Genomic DNA, 14,861 nt, shown 5'->3' on the forward strand with positions numbered 1-14,861 from the left:
ATCGGTAGCACATGTGTGTCCGCCGATTCTACACCCCCCCAAAGTGTTCAACGACATCCATATAAATACAGACTGTGGGAGAACCACAGTGCTGGTTCTGGTTCTGGTTCTGTTGGACCTCAGTGTTGACCATGACATATTACTGAATGGACTGGAGAGTTGGGTCGGACTCTCCGGTCCAGAGATAAACTGGTTTGAATCTTACATAAAGAACAGGGATTTCTTTGTTTCAATTGGAAACTTCTCATCAAAGAGGTCAAAGGTCACATGTGGGGTACCCCAAGGTTCAATCTTAGGACCCCTCTTATTCAATATCTATATGCTCCCACTAGATCAGGTTATAACAGGAAATAATATCAGCTACCATAACTATGCAGATGACACACAGCTCTACATTATGATGTCACCAGGTGACCTTTGACCCCATCCAATCACTGAACAGATGCTTAGGACAGATAAATGTGTGGATGAGACAAAACTGAAGTTATTATTTTTGGACCTAAAGAGGATCTAGAGTTATAGATCTAGTCAGTGCACAGCTTCAGTTATTACAACTGAAATCCAGCGATCAGCCTGAAACCTGGGAGTAGTGATGAACTCTGACCTGAACATTCAGAGCCACATAAAGACAGTTACAAAGTCGGCCTTCTATCACCTGAAGAACATTTCCAGGATTAAAGGACTAATGTCTCAGCCAGATCTAGAGAAACTCATCCATGCCTTTATCTTCAGTCGTATTGATTATTGTAACGGCGTCTTCACAGGTCTGTCCAACAAATCAATCAAACAGCTGCAGCTGATCCAGAATGCTGCTGCTGGAGTTCTGACTAAAACCAGGAAGATAGAGCACATAACACCAGTTTTAAAGTCTCTCCACTGGCTCCCTGTAGCTCAAAGAATAGAGTTTAAAATACTGTTGTTAGTTTATAAATCACTGAATGGTTTAGCACCACAATACATTAAAGATCTGCTGCTGTTGTATCAACCTTCCAGAACTCTCAGGTTCTGGTTCTGGTTCTGCTCTGCATCCCCAGAACCAGAACCAAACGAGGAGAAGCAGCATTCAGCATCTATGCACCAAAAATCTGGAACAAACTTCCAGAAAACTGTAAAACAGCTGAAACACTGACTTCCTTTAAATCTCAACTAAAACGCACTTGTTTAGAGTTTTATTAGAAACATAATCAATTGCAAATTTATTGACGGAATCTGATTTAATGTTGTGTTTTTATTGTTGATTCTATGTTTCATTGTGTTTTTGTGTTTGATTTGATGTAAAGCACTTTGAAATGCCTTGATGCTGAAATGTGTTATACTAATAAAGTTTGATTTGATTTTTGATTTTGATTTATATCGAAAGCATCACGTGACCAAGTGATGACCTAATTGCTTGCGTTCGCTACACTTGCTGGGATCAGCTAATGTGGCGAACCAGTACCAATCTGGCTCCCAGTTTAAAGCTCCCGCCATTCTGGGAGAAGTGGTCTGCTGGGTCACCGCCATCGCTTCCCTCACCTGCCTCACTAGCATCGAGCTGTGACTGGTTTACAACATTCTTGGGCCCAACCGGGTCGGGACAGAAGGGCTGAATTATTGAGCAGCTGCAGAGTGAAGATGAGGAGCAAGAGTCACAGACAACCTTCATCCTTCAGACATGGTGATGAGGAAACCAGGAAATGGTTCTGATTCTGCTCCCATGAGGTCAGTCCCAGTGGCGCCCCCTCCTGGTCCTCACTGGTTCCTCTATTTAAAGAGGAGGGGAGGTTACCATGGCGATGAGAAACAGGCCAAGAACCATGTGACCTTCTGAATACCTCAGTGCCTCGTTCTCTCTGTTTCTCACTTGCTCCCCTAGAAGCGAGTCAGACGGACCGGACCACGGATCGGTTCTGATCCTATCTGAGTTTCTGGTTCCTGATCGGTGTTGGGTCTACATTTGATGGTTCTGGATCTTACGGCACATTTCTCCTTCTTCTTGATGCTTGGACAGAATGCTCGGTTTCAGAACCGGTTCAGTACAAGTTGGGCAAGCTGTCTGCTGAGTTCTGGTTCCAGTCTCAGAATCTGAAGTAGCCTCATTCGGACCTTCCACCGATCAATGATTCATTTTGGCTCCTTGGGCTCCAAATGTTTGACAGAACATGTTGAAAGTTAGAACCTCAGGGGTTCGGTGAACACCGCAGGGTTCCTCCGGTTCTGTTTGCTTCTCTCTGAGCCTTTGTGGGATTTGTTGCTTTGGACCCGTTGGTGTGGATCCTCTTTGCTCGTACCAGGTACAGAACCATGTAGCACAAACTGCTATGGTTCAACATAACGGGATGGAAAACTACACTTGAAAGATAGAAAAAAAAAATGTTTCCATTTTTTTCTCAAGAGTTTTTGCGGCGCTAGTGGCTCGTATTTTTTATTTTTGTGACAGTAGGCAGACAGGAAGGAGTGTGAGGAGAGGGGAAGACATGCGGCAAAGGTCGTCGGAACGGGAGTCGAACCCGCGACATCCACACCGAGGACTGAGGCCTCCAGGTGGGGCGTGCTGACCCCCTGCACCACCACAGCACACCCCATAAAATATTTTTTACATACTTACCAGTTTTCTAGGGTTTTTCTTTTATTCTTAAAGGTTAATCTTTTTTAAATGTATTTTGTACATCAATGTTAAATTTCTGGAAATGTTTTATTTTTTATGGATTAAATGTGTTCTTCATTCAGTTAAGTTACATTAGGTTGCATATCAACTAAATGTACTCAAGACTATAACATATGGATAAAAAGTCATAACTTTAATTAAAACATTTATTTTGTCAAACGTTACCGAGTAATTGAGTTCATCTAATTAGTGAACACCTGCCCTTGGCTGCTTGAGCAATATCACTTTTACAATTTCAATAAATCTTTTGCAGATTATACATTAGTATCTGGAAGTCATTGTGAGTTTGAAAATTAATTATTAAATCCTACAAAACAGTAACAATAATGTTAAAGAATCTACAGTGATTCATTCAAACATGCCTCTTTTTCTACCAATTTGTATATTTCCTGATGTGTAAAAACATTTTTCTTTTATGTTAGTAGCTGTTAAGTTGTGTCCATGCTCAGTTTTGAACAGTTAAAAGTGTTGAAGCAGTTTGGATGTTATTTGGACTTTCATTCATCTTTCACTTAGAAAATATCTGTATATTTACAGACTGTGTGCTGATGACCACACCTATCCCAAAGCAGCCGAGGCACAAATTAAGGTTCATTTTTTAAATGTACACATAACTAGTAATGTTGATACCTGTCCAGGTGACCCGCCTCTCGCCCAGAACGTAGCTGGAGAGGAACCAGCAACCCTCCTGACCTCCTGACCCCGTTAGGGACAAAGGGCAGCAGAAAACGGATGGATAGTCATTTTGATTTTTGTATCTTTATGTGCAAATGAGACTAAAACCCTAAATGATTTAAAAAATAATCATTTTAATTCATTATTTGGACAGCGTTTTTATACCATGAGAGATGAAAGGATAAGATACTGAGAGAGATAAAGTATAAATTATTATTTAATGCTCTTCATCATGCAGGTACAAAGGATAGCACCAACCTCACAGGTCAGATTCATCCATCAGTGTGTCAGAGCCATTCTTCCTGTTTCACAGTCTTGCAATGCACCTGTTTCTGTATTCATTTGTTTTTTTTATTTCCAGATGCCTCTGCATGGACTTGAAGCTGTTGTCCAGGTGGAGGTTCTGACCCAGGTTCTGACCTGAAATTAGATTTTAACTACATGAAATCAATTTTTCATTAACAGATCAACTGGGGTAAATTTTCAGAGTCATTCCAGGCAGAAAACCGGATTCCTCTTGCTGTTGTAACGTGTTCTTCCTGCCACCGGTGATATAAAGACTGTGGGCTTCACCGGCAGTGGAAGACCAGGAGAGTTCCCTCCTTCTTACTGTGATGGGTCATCTGGACCCTGACCTGAATGTCAACACTGAATACAAGGAGAATATTAGTTGCTTTCCACAATCTGTCACACATTTCAGTCGTCACACGTTGTTGTTAGTTTTTTTTATGACATGTCATTTTAAATAGTTTCTGATAAAGAATATTTACCTTTTGACTTGTGCAGGGATCCTTTTTCATAATGTGTTCTTTCAATATTATTTACATTTTTGAAAGTTCCTTTTGTTGTAGCTCAGTTGATTCACATCATTTAGTTTTCATAGAAATGGTGTCGTTTCCACACAAAGTTACTTTGTGGCTGTAATTTGTTGGAGAGACAGTGGAACCAATAAAGTTGTAAATATATTTTAACAGCGTTAACAATTGGAAAACCTTGTTTAAACATTTTAAATGCAAGCCAAGTTAATAACTTGTTATATTTATATGTATAAATACAAAGTTTCCTGAACATTTTGAACAATGACTGGAATCAGTCCAGATTTTCTTTCCAAACCCGACAGACAGACAGACAAGTTGTTTATGTTTTAACCGTCAGAATCAACTGTTGGTTTTTTGTAATAAAGCGAGTACATACAGAAACATATTGTTCAGTTACAAATCATAATACAAACATAAGATTAAAGTTATCCTGAGCTGGACTTTCTGAAGGGTGGAGGACATGAGACCGGCGCCGTTAGGCTGGGAGGGAAACACCTGAGCAGGTGAGATGAAGACAGTTAGAAATTACACATTGGTCTAATTTATGTATCCAGTGACTTTATCCAGAAAGGTTTTCATGTAGAAAAATGATGATTCTCTCTGGTGGTTACCAGTTCAGTGTCTACTGCCGGGAATCTATTGCCATTGGTAGAATTAATATGGAATAGTGGGACACCAGTCAGTTTACTGGTTGAGCTGGAGTCCTTATAGGAGACATTATGCTGAACTATGATAATTGATCCAGTTTATCTGCAGCCAAGAATATTCTAGTTACAGAATGTCACTAGTTAGAAGTTCAGAAGTCTTTTGGTTTGTTTGTAAATTATATTCACAATGTGAATAATAAGAAAAATATTTGGCAAATAAACAACAAAAATGCACCGTGAATGGATGCACTAAGTTGGCCAAAATTGTCGACTAAATGTAAAACTGACCAAACCTCTTTTCCATCTAGTTCTTATTAAATAAGTTAAAGGATGTTATATTTTAGATTTTAACTTATTTATTTTAAAAGTACCATTCACAACATCAAAATCTAATATTTGAACTTCAGCACCAGCAAGTATTTACTTATATCTGTTTTCTGAATCTGTGATGGACTGGTGATCTGTCCAGGGTCAGCAGCCCTCATGACCCACTATAAGGATAATTCATGATAATTAATGGATGGATAAATGTGATCTTAATGTACATTTGTCTCCAAAATATTGATTTGATTTATGTTTTATGACTTTTGTTGGAGATAGATGGGGTGTAAGGATAGATAAATACATCTCCATAATGATTCATTGTTGCTTATTTTAGATTGTTTGTTACTAATAGAATTTTAAATAAAGCTTTAAAAATAAAAAAGGGAGATACCACGTGTTGTAGCCATAGTTTTTTGAAAGGCGTTGTCAAATAAAATACGTTATTATTATAATTATTATGAAACGGTTGGTACAGGAAGTAGTGTCACTCGCGCCCCCTTCATTTCCGGAATGCAATAGTCTCATTTCCATATAAGGTATGACACTGAGCTCCGTCCCGCCTCTTCCTGGAGCTGCGGCTACCAGCTCCATGATGTTTGATTATTCTACATACCTGGACTTTGTATCGACCTAGCAGTTGAAGTGGACCGGACCGGTTCTGATGGAACCAGCCAGCCACTAATAGAGCAACAGAGACCGGAAGTCTGAGGGACAAAACAACCATAAATGGACCGGAACCAGGACTCAGGAGACAGAAAGCACACAGAGCCAGACCTGTAGGTGTTTTATTAAGGCGGAGCGCTGTCCCCCCTCCCCCGCTGGTTGCTACCCGGCCAGGATGTGCTTGACGAACTCGGTGTAGTTGACGTGTCCGTTGGCGTCCTCCTGGCCCGCCATGAGCCGGTCCACCTCGTCCTCCGTCATGCGCTCCCCCAGCGTGGCCAGGACGTGGCGGAGCTCCGCCCCCATCACGGTGCCGTTGCCCTCCTTGTCGAAGACGCGCAGCCCCTCCACGAAGTCCTCCATGTTGCCCTGCTCCTTGGCGCGCGCCACGTGCTGCAGCATGGGCAGGAAGGCCTGGAAGTCCAGCAGCGAGACGTGCATCTCCTCGGCTTTGGGCCGGCCCAGCAACTTCAGAACCTCGTCGTTGGTCGGGTTGTGCCCCAGCGCCCGCAGCACGTCGCCGCACTGGGCGAAGCTGATCTTCATCTCGCCGCCTGGCGTCTCGTCGAAAAGGGAGAAGGCGTCCCGGAACTCCTCCACCTGGTCCGGGCTGAACTCCACCACCACGCTGCGCAGGTCCACCTCCGGGGCCCGGGGCTCCGGCTCCGGGGCCTTGGCCGGGGGCGCCGCCTCCTCCTTCTTGGCCTCCACCTTCTTCACCTCCGCTTTCTTGGCCTCCACCTTCTTTGGAGCCATGCTGCGCCGCAGATGGAGGCGAGGCGCCGCGGGCCGGCTTATAGCCGCTGCAGATGGGCGAGAGAGAGAGAGAGAGAGAGAGAGATGAGGACCAAACATGGAAGAAAACTGAAATAGCAGCAGGAGATAAACCAGAACCAGATAAACCAGAACCGCCAGCAGGACCCACTGGGTCAGATAAACAGATTCAGGCTGCAGCAACACTCCTCTCAGCTCTCTGCACCGGTCCGGTCCAGTCCGGTCCGGTGCTTCCTTATTGCTAAGGAAAAACAGCAAAGTCACTGCGGACCAGCAGGGGGCGACAGTGCCCAGGGAAAACTCCCCTTTAAAAGGAAGAAACCAGAACCAGAACCAGGCTCAGTACCAGAACCAGGCTCAGTACCAGCAGCCCTCCTTTTGGCCGACTGGAGGTCGGAGAAAACAGAGCAGAGACACAAAGAGAGAAGAATCAGGTGATGGCAGCATCATGCCAGCTGATGCCCCGCCTCCAGGAAGGTTTGGCCAATCAGAACGCAGTCCTGTCCGTCCTGCAGCATCGTGACTACAGAAATGGTTCAGCACGACCCGACAGCTGTAAGAGGCAGAACCAGCACTGTGGTACCAGACGGTTCTGCTGGAACCTCTGGACCGACCAGAACCAATCAGGATCTGATTATTGAGCTGAGCAGCAGAATCTGATCTCTGCTTTTAGTTTCTGCTGCAGCTTTTGGATCAGATGAAGGATTTTAACTGGATTATGAAGGATCGTCATCATGGATTAGATTATAGATTATAGATTATCAACTCCACTGCTGGACAGGATGTTGATCATTTCTGAAGGAAGGAAGTCGGTTTAATCTGAGATTTAAATGACTTCCTGGTTAAAAGAACTCCGAGCTTCTTTACTTGACCAGATCAGTGATCCACTGATCAGGTTCTGTTCACAGGTTCTGGTCCAGAAACAGTCGGGTCAGAATTTAAAGCAGGAAGTTTGGAGTTTTAATATCTGTAATCTACTAACAGGCTGGATTAACCTGGATTATAGATAAATTTGAGTATCATCAGCAGAAGTTCTGTAAAGCGGATCGGGCCGAGCCCAGAACCCAGCTGGACTCCACCAGCAGCCCTGGAGAGTTCTGGTCCAGGAACAAACTGGGATGAAACCAGTCTGCTGCCACTCTGACCCACTAATGTGATTGACTGGATCAGAACCAGAACCCAGGGCCCGCTCTTGCCCATCCCAACCAATCACAGCGGAGGTTTGGTTCTTCACCCTCTGATACCCAGAGGTCCATCAGGACCGGTTCCACTGGAGATCTTTACCCGACCCAGTGCTGCAACTTTCTGGTCGGGTCCGTTGGTTCTATGGAAACAGAACTGGTGATGAAGAGGAACTGGAAGCAGTTTGATGGACTGAAGTTTGGACACGTCTCTGTCCGTCCTTCAGTCTCTATTTGTGTCTCTTTATCTCCAACATTCCAGCAGAGATAAGGAGCTGAGCAGAACCTGCAGTTGAGGACCGGGCCTCCGTCTGTCCTCTGTCTCTGAAACAAAAGACACGACTAGAATAAAAGCTAGACGTTCTGTCTGAACCTCTGGTTCTGGTTCTGCTCCATTAACCTGCCTGGCTCTACAGGCTCAGTTCTGGTTCTGAGTAGGAGACCCGGCCAGCAGCGGATCAATGGACGGCAACAGTAGAGCAGAGTGTGTTTGTGTGTGTTTGTGTCAGCCAGGGACTAAGCCCCGCCTCCCTACTGGGGCCATAAACTGGGAGTCTTTTAAGACCCATTTTGGGGTCAGAAAAGTTCCAGTGAAACATAAAATGTGTTTAAAATGGTTTTAATGTGTTGAAGGACCAAAGCTGACGTGTTTTTCTCAGTGAACAAACTGAGACCCATAAAAGTCAAATTAAGATTGAAATGTTTAGATAGGAGTTTAGTTCAGTGGCACTGATATAATCTCTGCTACACCTTTATGAAAATTCAAGGCTATAAATAAAAAGTCATTGTTACATCCCCAGGGCAGTCTAGGGGTCTTGGGAGGGGAGCTGTAACAATAGATAAACCCAGGAAAAAAAATGAGGAGACAAAACCAGGAGGGTTAGGTTAAAGTAGTGATGTTACGTGATGAGCCGAGGCTTCGAGGCGTGTGTCGAGTAATGGAGGGGGCGTTTCCGTAAAGCGCGTATCGAGGCTTGCTTCATTTAGGGGAGGAGCCGAAAGATGGCGTCGAAGCCTCGCTGCCCGGCTGTACCACGTGACTGCTTCGGGAAGTGGCTCAGATTTTGTCGCGGGGTTTATAAACCCCACAGGCTCCATTCAAAATGTGGGTTGTTGTAGGCGAGTTGCGGTCAGTTGAGAGAGTGGATAGAGTTTTGATAGTTTGGATAGCAGAGTTTGGATAATGGTTATTTAGTTTGAGACAGGTAGGGAGAATATATATATATATATATATATATATATATATACAAACACTTCAACTTCCCCCACCCAATAGGGCAGTTTCACTAGGAAGTCATAGGAAAGCACGGGCCGCCGCACGTCGTCCACAACTCCTCGTCCTCTGAGAGAGATAGAGAGAGAGAGAGAGAGAGAGAGAGAGACAGAGAGACACAGATACAGAAAGAGGGAGAGAAAAAAGACAGAGGCAAAGAGAGAGAGAAAGATATATAGATCTAGAGATAGAGAGAAACAGAAAAATAAAAAATAGATATTTACAGAGAGAAAGAGATAGATACATACAGACAGAAAAAGAGAGAGAAAGAGAGAAAAAACAGACAGAGAGATATAGAGATAGAGAGAAAAAATATATATATATAGAGAGAGAGGGAGACAGAGAAAGGAAAAAAGAGAAAATCCTATCCTGTCCCACAGCTATCCTATTTTTAATTTTAATTCTAATATTAAGGATACGTGAGTTTTCACCACTTGATTTAACTTGAGTTACCTTGAACTCCAATACCATCATCAAACACATCATAAGCAGATTTGCTCTGGAATAAGCAAGGTATTGATCTAAATGAATTTTTCCCCCTTTATTTATTTTTCTGGGATTAATATTTAATGTTTTTAGACTTTATTATTTCAGGACTTATAATTGGGTTATTTATTTAATTTGAGCTTTTTACTAATAATCTCACTATTATAAATAGGATTGGTTAGTTAGTTTTAAAGTTCTTAATTTTTATATTAGGATTTTTAAGATAGCTGTGGGACAGGAAAGGATTTTTTTGTATATATATTTCTCTCTATCTCTATTTCTATATATCTCTTTCTCTCTCTCTTTGTCTCTTTTTTTCTTCACCTTTTGTGAAGTCATTCCCAAGAGCCATAATAGACAAAAATTCAATGCATCACACGTGTTAAGATACAGCTGGTTGTGATTATACACCTGGCCAGTAGGTGTTTTCGTGTGCACATGAAGCCTCAAGAAATTAACCCTTTCTCGAACCAGTTGGCTCAAGTGGTTCAATGCCTCATGAGGCTTCATCTCACCATCACTAGGTTAAAGGTTTATTGTTTAAGGGGATGGGAAGACGTCTCAAAAGTGAAAGAAAGAGACCCTAAAAGGAAAAAAAGAGGGAGAAAGACAACCAAAACCAGGGTTTCCAGCAGAAGAATCCTCCAACACAGGTATCACCAAGCTGCAGCACACATGCTGCCCAATTGGCCAAGAGGCCCTGAACCTTCTTCTTCTTCTTCTTTTTTTTGGCGGTTGGCAAGCAACTTTTAGATGTGCATTACCGCCATCTACTGGAATGGAGTGTGGATCGGGACGCTAACTTTAAACACCCCCCTCAAACAAAAAAACAAAACAAAAAAAAAAAAAAACAAAAAAAAACAAAAAAAAAAAAACCTTATATCTTTTCTATCAATTTTGTTTTCTTGAGATAATTAATTAAATAACTTATATCTTTAGAAGTAGAAATTTTTTCTAAAATATCTTGTAAATTTAACTGTAATTTATTTTCTTGTAACCGACTAATTAATTTCCTTCTTTCAACAGAATATTTTGTACAGAACAACAAAACATGTTTTATTGTCTCTTCTTGACCACAATAATCACAACTTCCAGTTCGATGTTTTCCTATTTTAAATAAATTACTGTTTAACCTTGTATGTCCAAAACGCAACCTAGATATAACTGTTTCCTCTTTTCTATTTCGTCCCGTTCTCCTCATTGCACCAACTTTTCTTTGAATACTGTACAGCCATCTACCAGTTCTATCTTCCTCCCACTGTCTCTGCCATCTTTCCTTAACCTTTTGTTTAATAATAGATTTGATTTCTTCTTTACTAAACGGAACTATTATATCAATAACACTATATTTTGAAGCTTGTTTTGCATATTTATCTGCCAACTCATTCCCTCTTATTCCTATATGTGACGGTATCCATGTAAATACAACTAATAAACCCATTGCTTGAATTCTATAAGTTATTAACTGAATTTCTAATAAAAGATCTGGTCTACTAATAGCGTGATTATTTTTCAATGAATATAATGAAGAACTTGAATCAGAGCATACTATGCTTCTTAATGGACGGACTTCCTCAATCCATCCTAAAGCTAAAATAATTCCCATCATCTCTCCGGTATAAACTGATACTCCATCAGTAATTCTTTTACATTTTTTAACTCTGAATTCTGGAACAATGAAAGACACCCCATTGCTGCTATTTGAGTTTTTAGACACATCTGTAAAAACTTGGACATATCCATAGTACTTATTATCTAAATATGATTGAACCAAATATGGATCTGAAATGTTTTCTCCTTTCCTTTTCTCCAACAAAGTCAAATCAACAACATTATTATGAAATAGAGATGGATAAACTGGCGAAAGAGGAACTGTTTGACTAATATTTATATCAGATAAACCAAAATCTTTTATAATATTTCCTATCTCCCATCCAAAAGAATTTAATTTCTTCTTTTCTTTTTCCCAACTAGGTTTTAAAATTTCTTGACATGGATGATTTCCATCATGGCCCTTTAAATTACACCAATAATTGGTCTTTAACTGTAATCTTCTAAGATTAAATGGCATCCCTCCCATTTCTATTAGCAAATCTGAAGTTGGAGTTGTTCTAACTGCTCCTGTACATAACCTCAAGGCTTGATACTGAATACTATCTAATTTTTTTAATAGTGTTTCTGATGCTGATCCAAATACAATACTTCCATAATCAAATACAGACCTTATTAACCCAGTATATATTGATTTCAATGCCTTCCTCTCAGCACCCCATTCACTTCCCACCAAACACCTCATTACATTTAAAACTCTCTTACACTTATTAATTACTTTTAGAATATGATTTTTCCAAGTAAGTTTTCATCCAACCATAAACCCAAAACTTAAATTCCCTTACCCTTTCTAATTCATGATTATATATTTGCAGTTTTAAATTTTCAGTTACTTTCTTCCTTGTAAAAAATAAAGTCTTTGTTTTGTCTATAGAAATTTTAAATCCCCATTTAAATGACCAGTCTTCTATAATACTAATTGCTTCTTGTATCTTTTTAACAATGAACTTTAAATTTATCCCCCTCTTCCATATTGCTCCATCATCAGCAAATAAAGAACACCCCATTCCACTCTCCAAATTGTCAAACATATCATTAATCATAATAGAAAAAAACAAAGGACTCACTATACTTCCCTGAGGTGTACCATTCTCAACAAAAAACTTTTCTGACAATTGTTGACCTATTCTTACTTGTATTGATCTATCTTGTAAAAAATCTTTTATCCAATAAAACATTGATCCATTAATTCCCATTTTTTTCAATTTAATTAAAAGTCCATCTTTCCACATCATATCATAAGCTTTCTCTATATAGGCCCTGAACCTCAGTTTCCCAGCTGGCTTTATACTCTGCTGATCAGGAGGCAGAGTGAAACCAGCTGGGAGCTCAGCAGCAACCTAATTGGGGGGGAACTCCCACATGCAGCCTCCACTGCATGTAACAGTCATAAATATTGATTTATTGCAGTGGCTCTCAGTACAAATGAGGGATTATTTAAGTTCTAACTTGCTGTATGTTTAAATCTTTTTTGGTTTTTCCACCCTGGATGGCTGAGAATCTATAAGTAGGATCTGGGAAGAATCAGAACTTCAACTTAACAGTTAGAAAGAAATATAATTAGATATTTGCTACCTTACCAAAAAAAAAAGCATAAGTCTATGTGACCTTGTTGGTTGTCACCTAATGTGTTATGAACAGAAACAATGTGACTCCACACAACTGGTCCAACAGCTGAAAAAAACAAAAGACGCAGTTAGCGTTATGACCGGTTGTCAGCCACAAACACCAACTGGCGCTGCTCTCACTCATAGGGTCCAACTACGAGAAAACTTTATAAATTATATTTCTAAATATTAAATAATCTCTCAATATTTCGTTAATTGTTGAACTAGAAAAATATGACCCTAAGTAAAAAAAATTAGCAAAGAGCTGCCTCTCTGGTTCCTACCTCCACCAGCGCTCTGGACGGGGAAGCCGAGAGAGCGCCTGAAGGACCCGCTGCGTGCAGTCACTCATCACACCACTAGGTGGCTCCAAACACATACATCGAAAGTCCCATTACAAACACACACTATTATTATTATTTTGAGCAAAATTCACATACACTTTTCTCTCTGTTACATCTATCAAAGCAATGTAGCAGTTTAGCTAGTTTTGGTTTAAAGGTTAACAAGGCAGTTTATCAAGATTCAAAGTAATGAAATAAACGGCAGTCTGATTTTTATTGTTCATGTGTTTCATGTCTTTTGCTGTAAGTATTTACTTACTGGAGGGTTTATGTTTGTGCTGCGCAGCTAGCGGCTAGCAGCTAGCAGCTCTACCGGAGCCAAGTTCACCTCGCTGCAGCAAACAGGAAGGGGCGGGATTTTCATGGTAGAATAGCTGCTAGGAAGCCACTGCTAAGGACAGGCAACAGGCAGAAGAGACTTGTTTGGGCTAAAGAACACAAGGAATGGACGTTAGACCAGTGGAAATCTGTGCTTTGGTCTGATGAGTGCAAATTTGATATCTTTGGTTCCAACCACCGTGTCTTTGTGCAACACAGAAAAGGTGAACAGATGGAGTCTACACGCCTGGTTCCCACCGTGAAGCATGGAGGAAGAGGTGTGATGGTGCTTTGCTGGTGACAATGTTGGGGATTTATTCAAAATTGAAGACATACTGAACCAGCATGGCTACCACAGCATCTTGCAGCGGCATGCTATTTCATCCGGTTTGTGTTTATTTGTCAACAGGACAATGACCCCAAACACACATCCAGGCTGTGTAAGGGCTATTTGACCAAGAAGGAGAGTGATGGGGAGCTGCACCAGATGACCTGGCCTCCACAGTCACTGGACCTGAACCAGAATGCCTGCTGGTCCTTTACCAGGCCCAAAGTGGACCAACCCACATGACTTCCTGTCTGACTCAGAAAAGATAAATAAGAAAAATAAGAAAACAAAAGATAAATAGAATCAACAATTATTAACCTGCAAATAAATTCTGTAAATAATACAAAAAATATACATTTAAGTATTAACTTCAAATGAATAAAGGAATAAAAAATAAATAACTCCAACATCATTTAATCATCTCTACATCCTTAAGAAAATGAAAAATTAAATAACGACGTTGTGTTATTCTGATTTAGTGATGTAATTATATTAGTTGTGCTACCACCACCACGCCACTAGAGGCAGTATCAGGCCTGAAAAGATGCGACCAAGGAGCAGATTTAGAAGATCACAGGAAGCTACAGAGTTAGTTAAAAACTGTGCTGAGCTGAAGTAAATAAGAGAGAAGTTCTAAAACGGTTCCACATTGCAGCACCTCTGTGGGCCAGGTATGGAAGTAAATATTCTGATGGCACATATTTACTTCCATAGGTAGCGAGATGTAATATGCCGGCACTACACGGTGTAAGATTAACAACGGCCCAACCCGTGTTTTAAATCAGGCTTTAAGATAATGTATCAAACTTCATGCACAAAATAAAATATACTATAGAAATATGAAAGCATTAAACTCACCGTTGGGTTTGCGTTCGCCTCCATGGTCGCCAGCCTGGGTGATGCTGGTATTTCTTCAATATGACGGTTGTGTCACGTGATTAGGTGGATGTTGGAATCGGACATCCATTGCTAATGTCTGTGACCTGAAGTAACCTTGGCCATTTTTACAGCGAATTTTTAGACGCTGAATTTGAGACGGCGAATTTGAGCAAGTTGAATTGGAGGACAACGAAAATATTGCATTTGAATTTTGAAAAGTTGAATTTTTTATATGCTGATTTTTTTTAACACTGAAAATTTAAACTGTGAAAAATATGTATATGTG

The 14,861-nt window shown here is 40.8% G+C and overlaps 1 protein-coding gene across 1 annotated transcript; it reads right to left on the reverse strand.

The window, feature by feature from the left end:
* Positions 1-5,882: 5,882 nt before the first annotated feature.
* Positions 5,883-14,575, reverse strand: LOC122828633 (myosin light chain 4-like). The gene is made up of 2 exons (XM_044112379.1): positions 14,555-14,575; positions 5,883-6,577 (listed from the first exon to the last, which is right to left on the reverse strand). Exon 2 carries the CDS (start codon positions 6,528-6,530, stop codon positions 5,937-5,939), a length of 594 nt encoding a protein of 197 aa, XP_043968314.1. The 5' UTR covers positions 6,531-6,577; positions 14,555-14,575; the 3' UTR covers positions 5,883-5,936.
* Positions 14,576-14,861: the final 286 nt, after the last annotated feature.

Source organism: Gambusia affinis, linkage group LG03, assembly GCF_019740435.1.
Source record: "Gambusia affinis linkage group LG03, SWU_Gaff_1.0, whole genome shotgun sequence".
Taxonomy (NCBI): domain Eukaryota; kingdom Metazoa; phylum Chordata; class Actinopteri; order Cyprinodontiformes; family Poeciliidae; genus Gambusia; species Gambusia affinis.

Bases quoted from the DNA above. Each gene is read 5' to 3' on its own strand.
- LOC122828633 (XM_044112379.1), bottom strand. From the start codon at position 6,530: ATGGCTCCAAAGAAGGTGGAGGCCAAGAAAGCGGAGGTGAAGAAGGTG.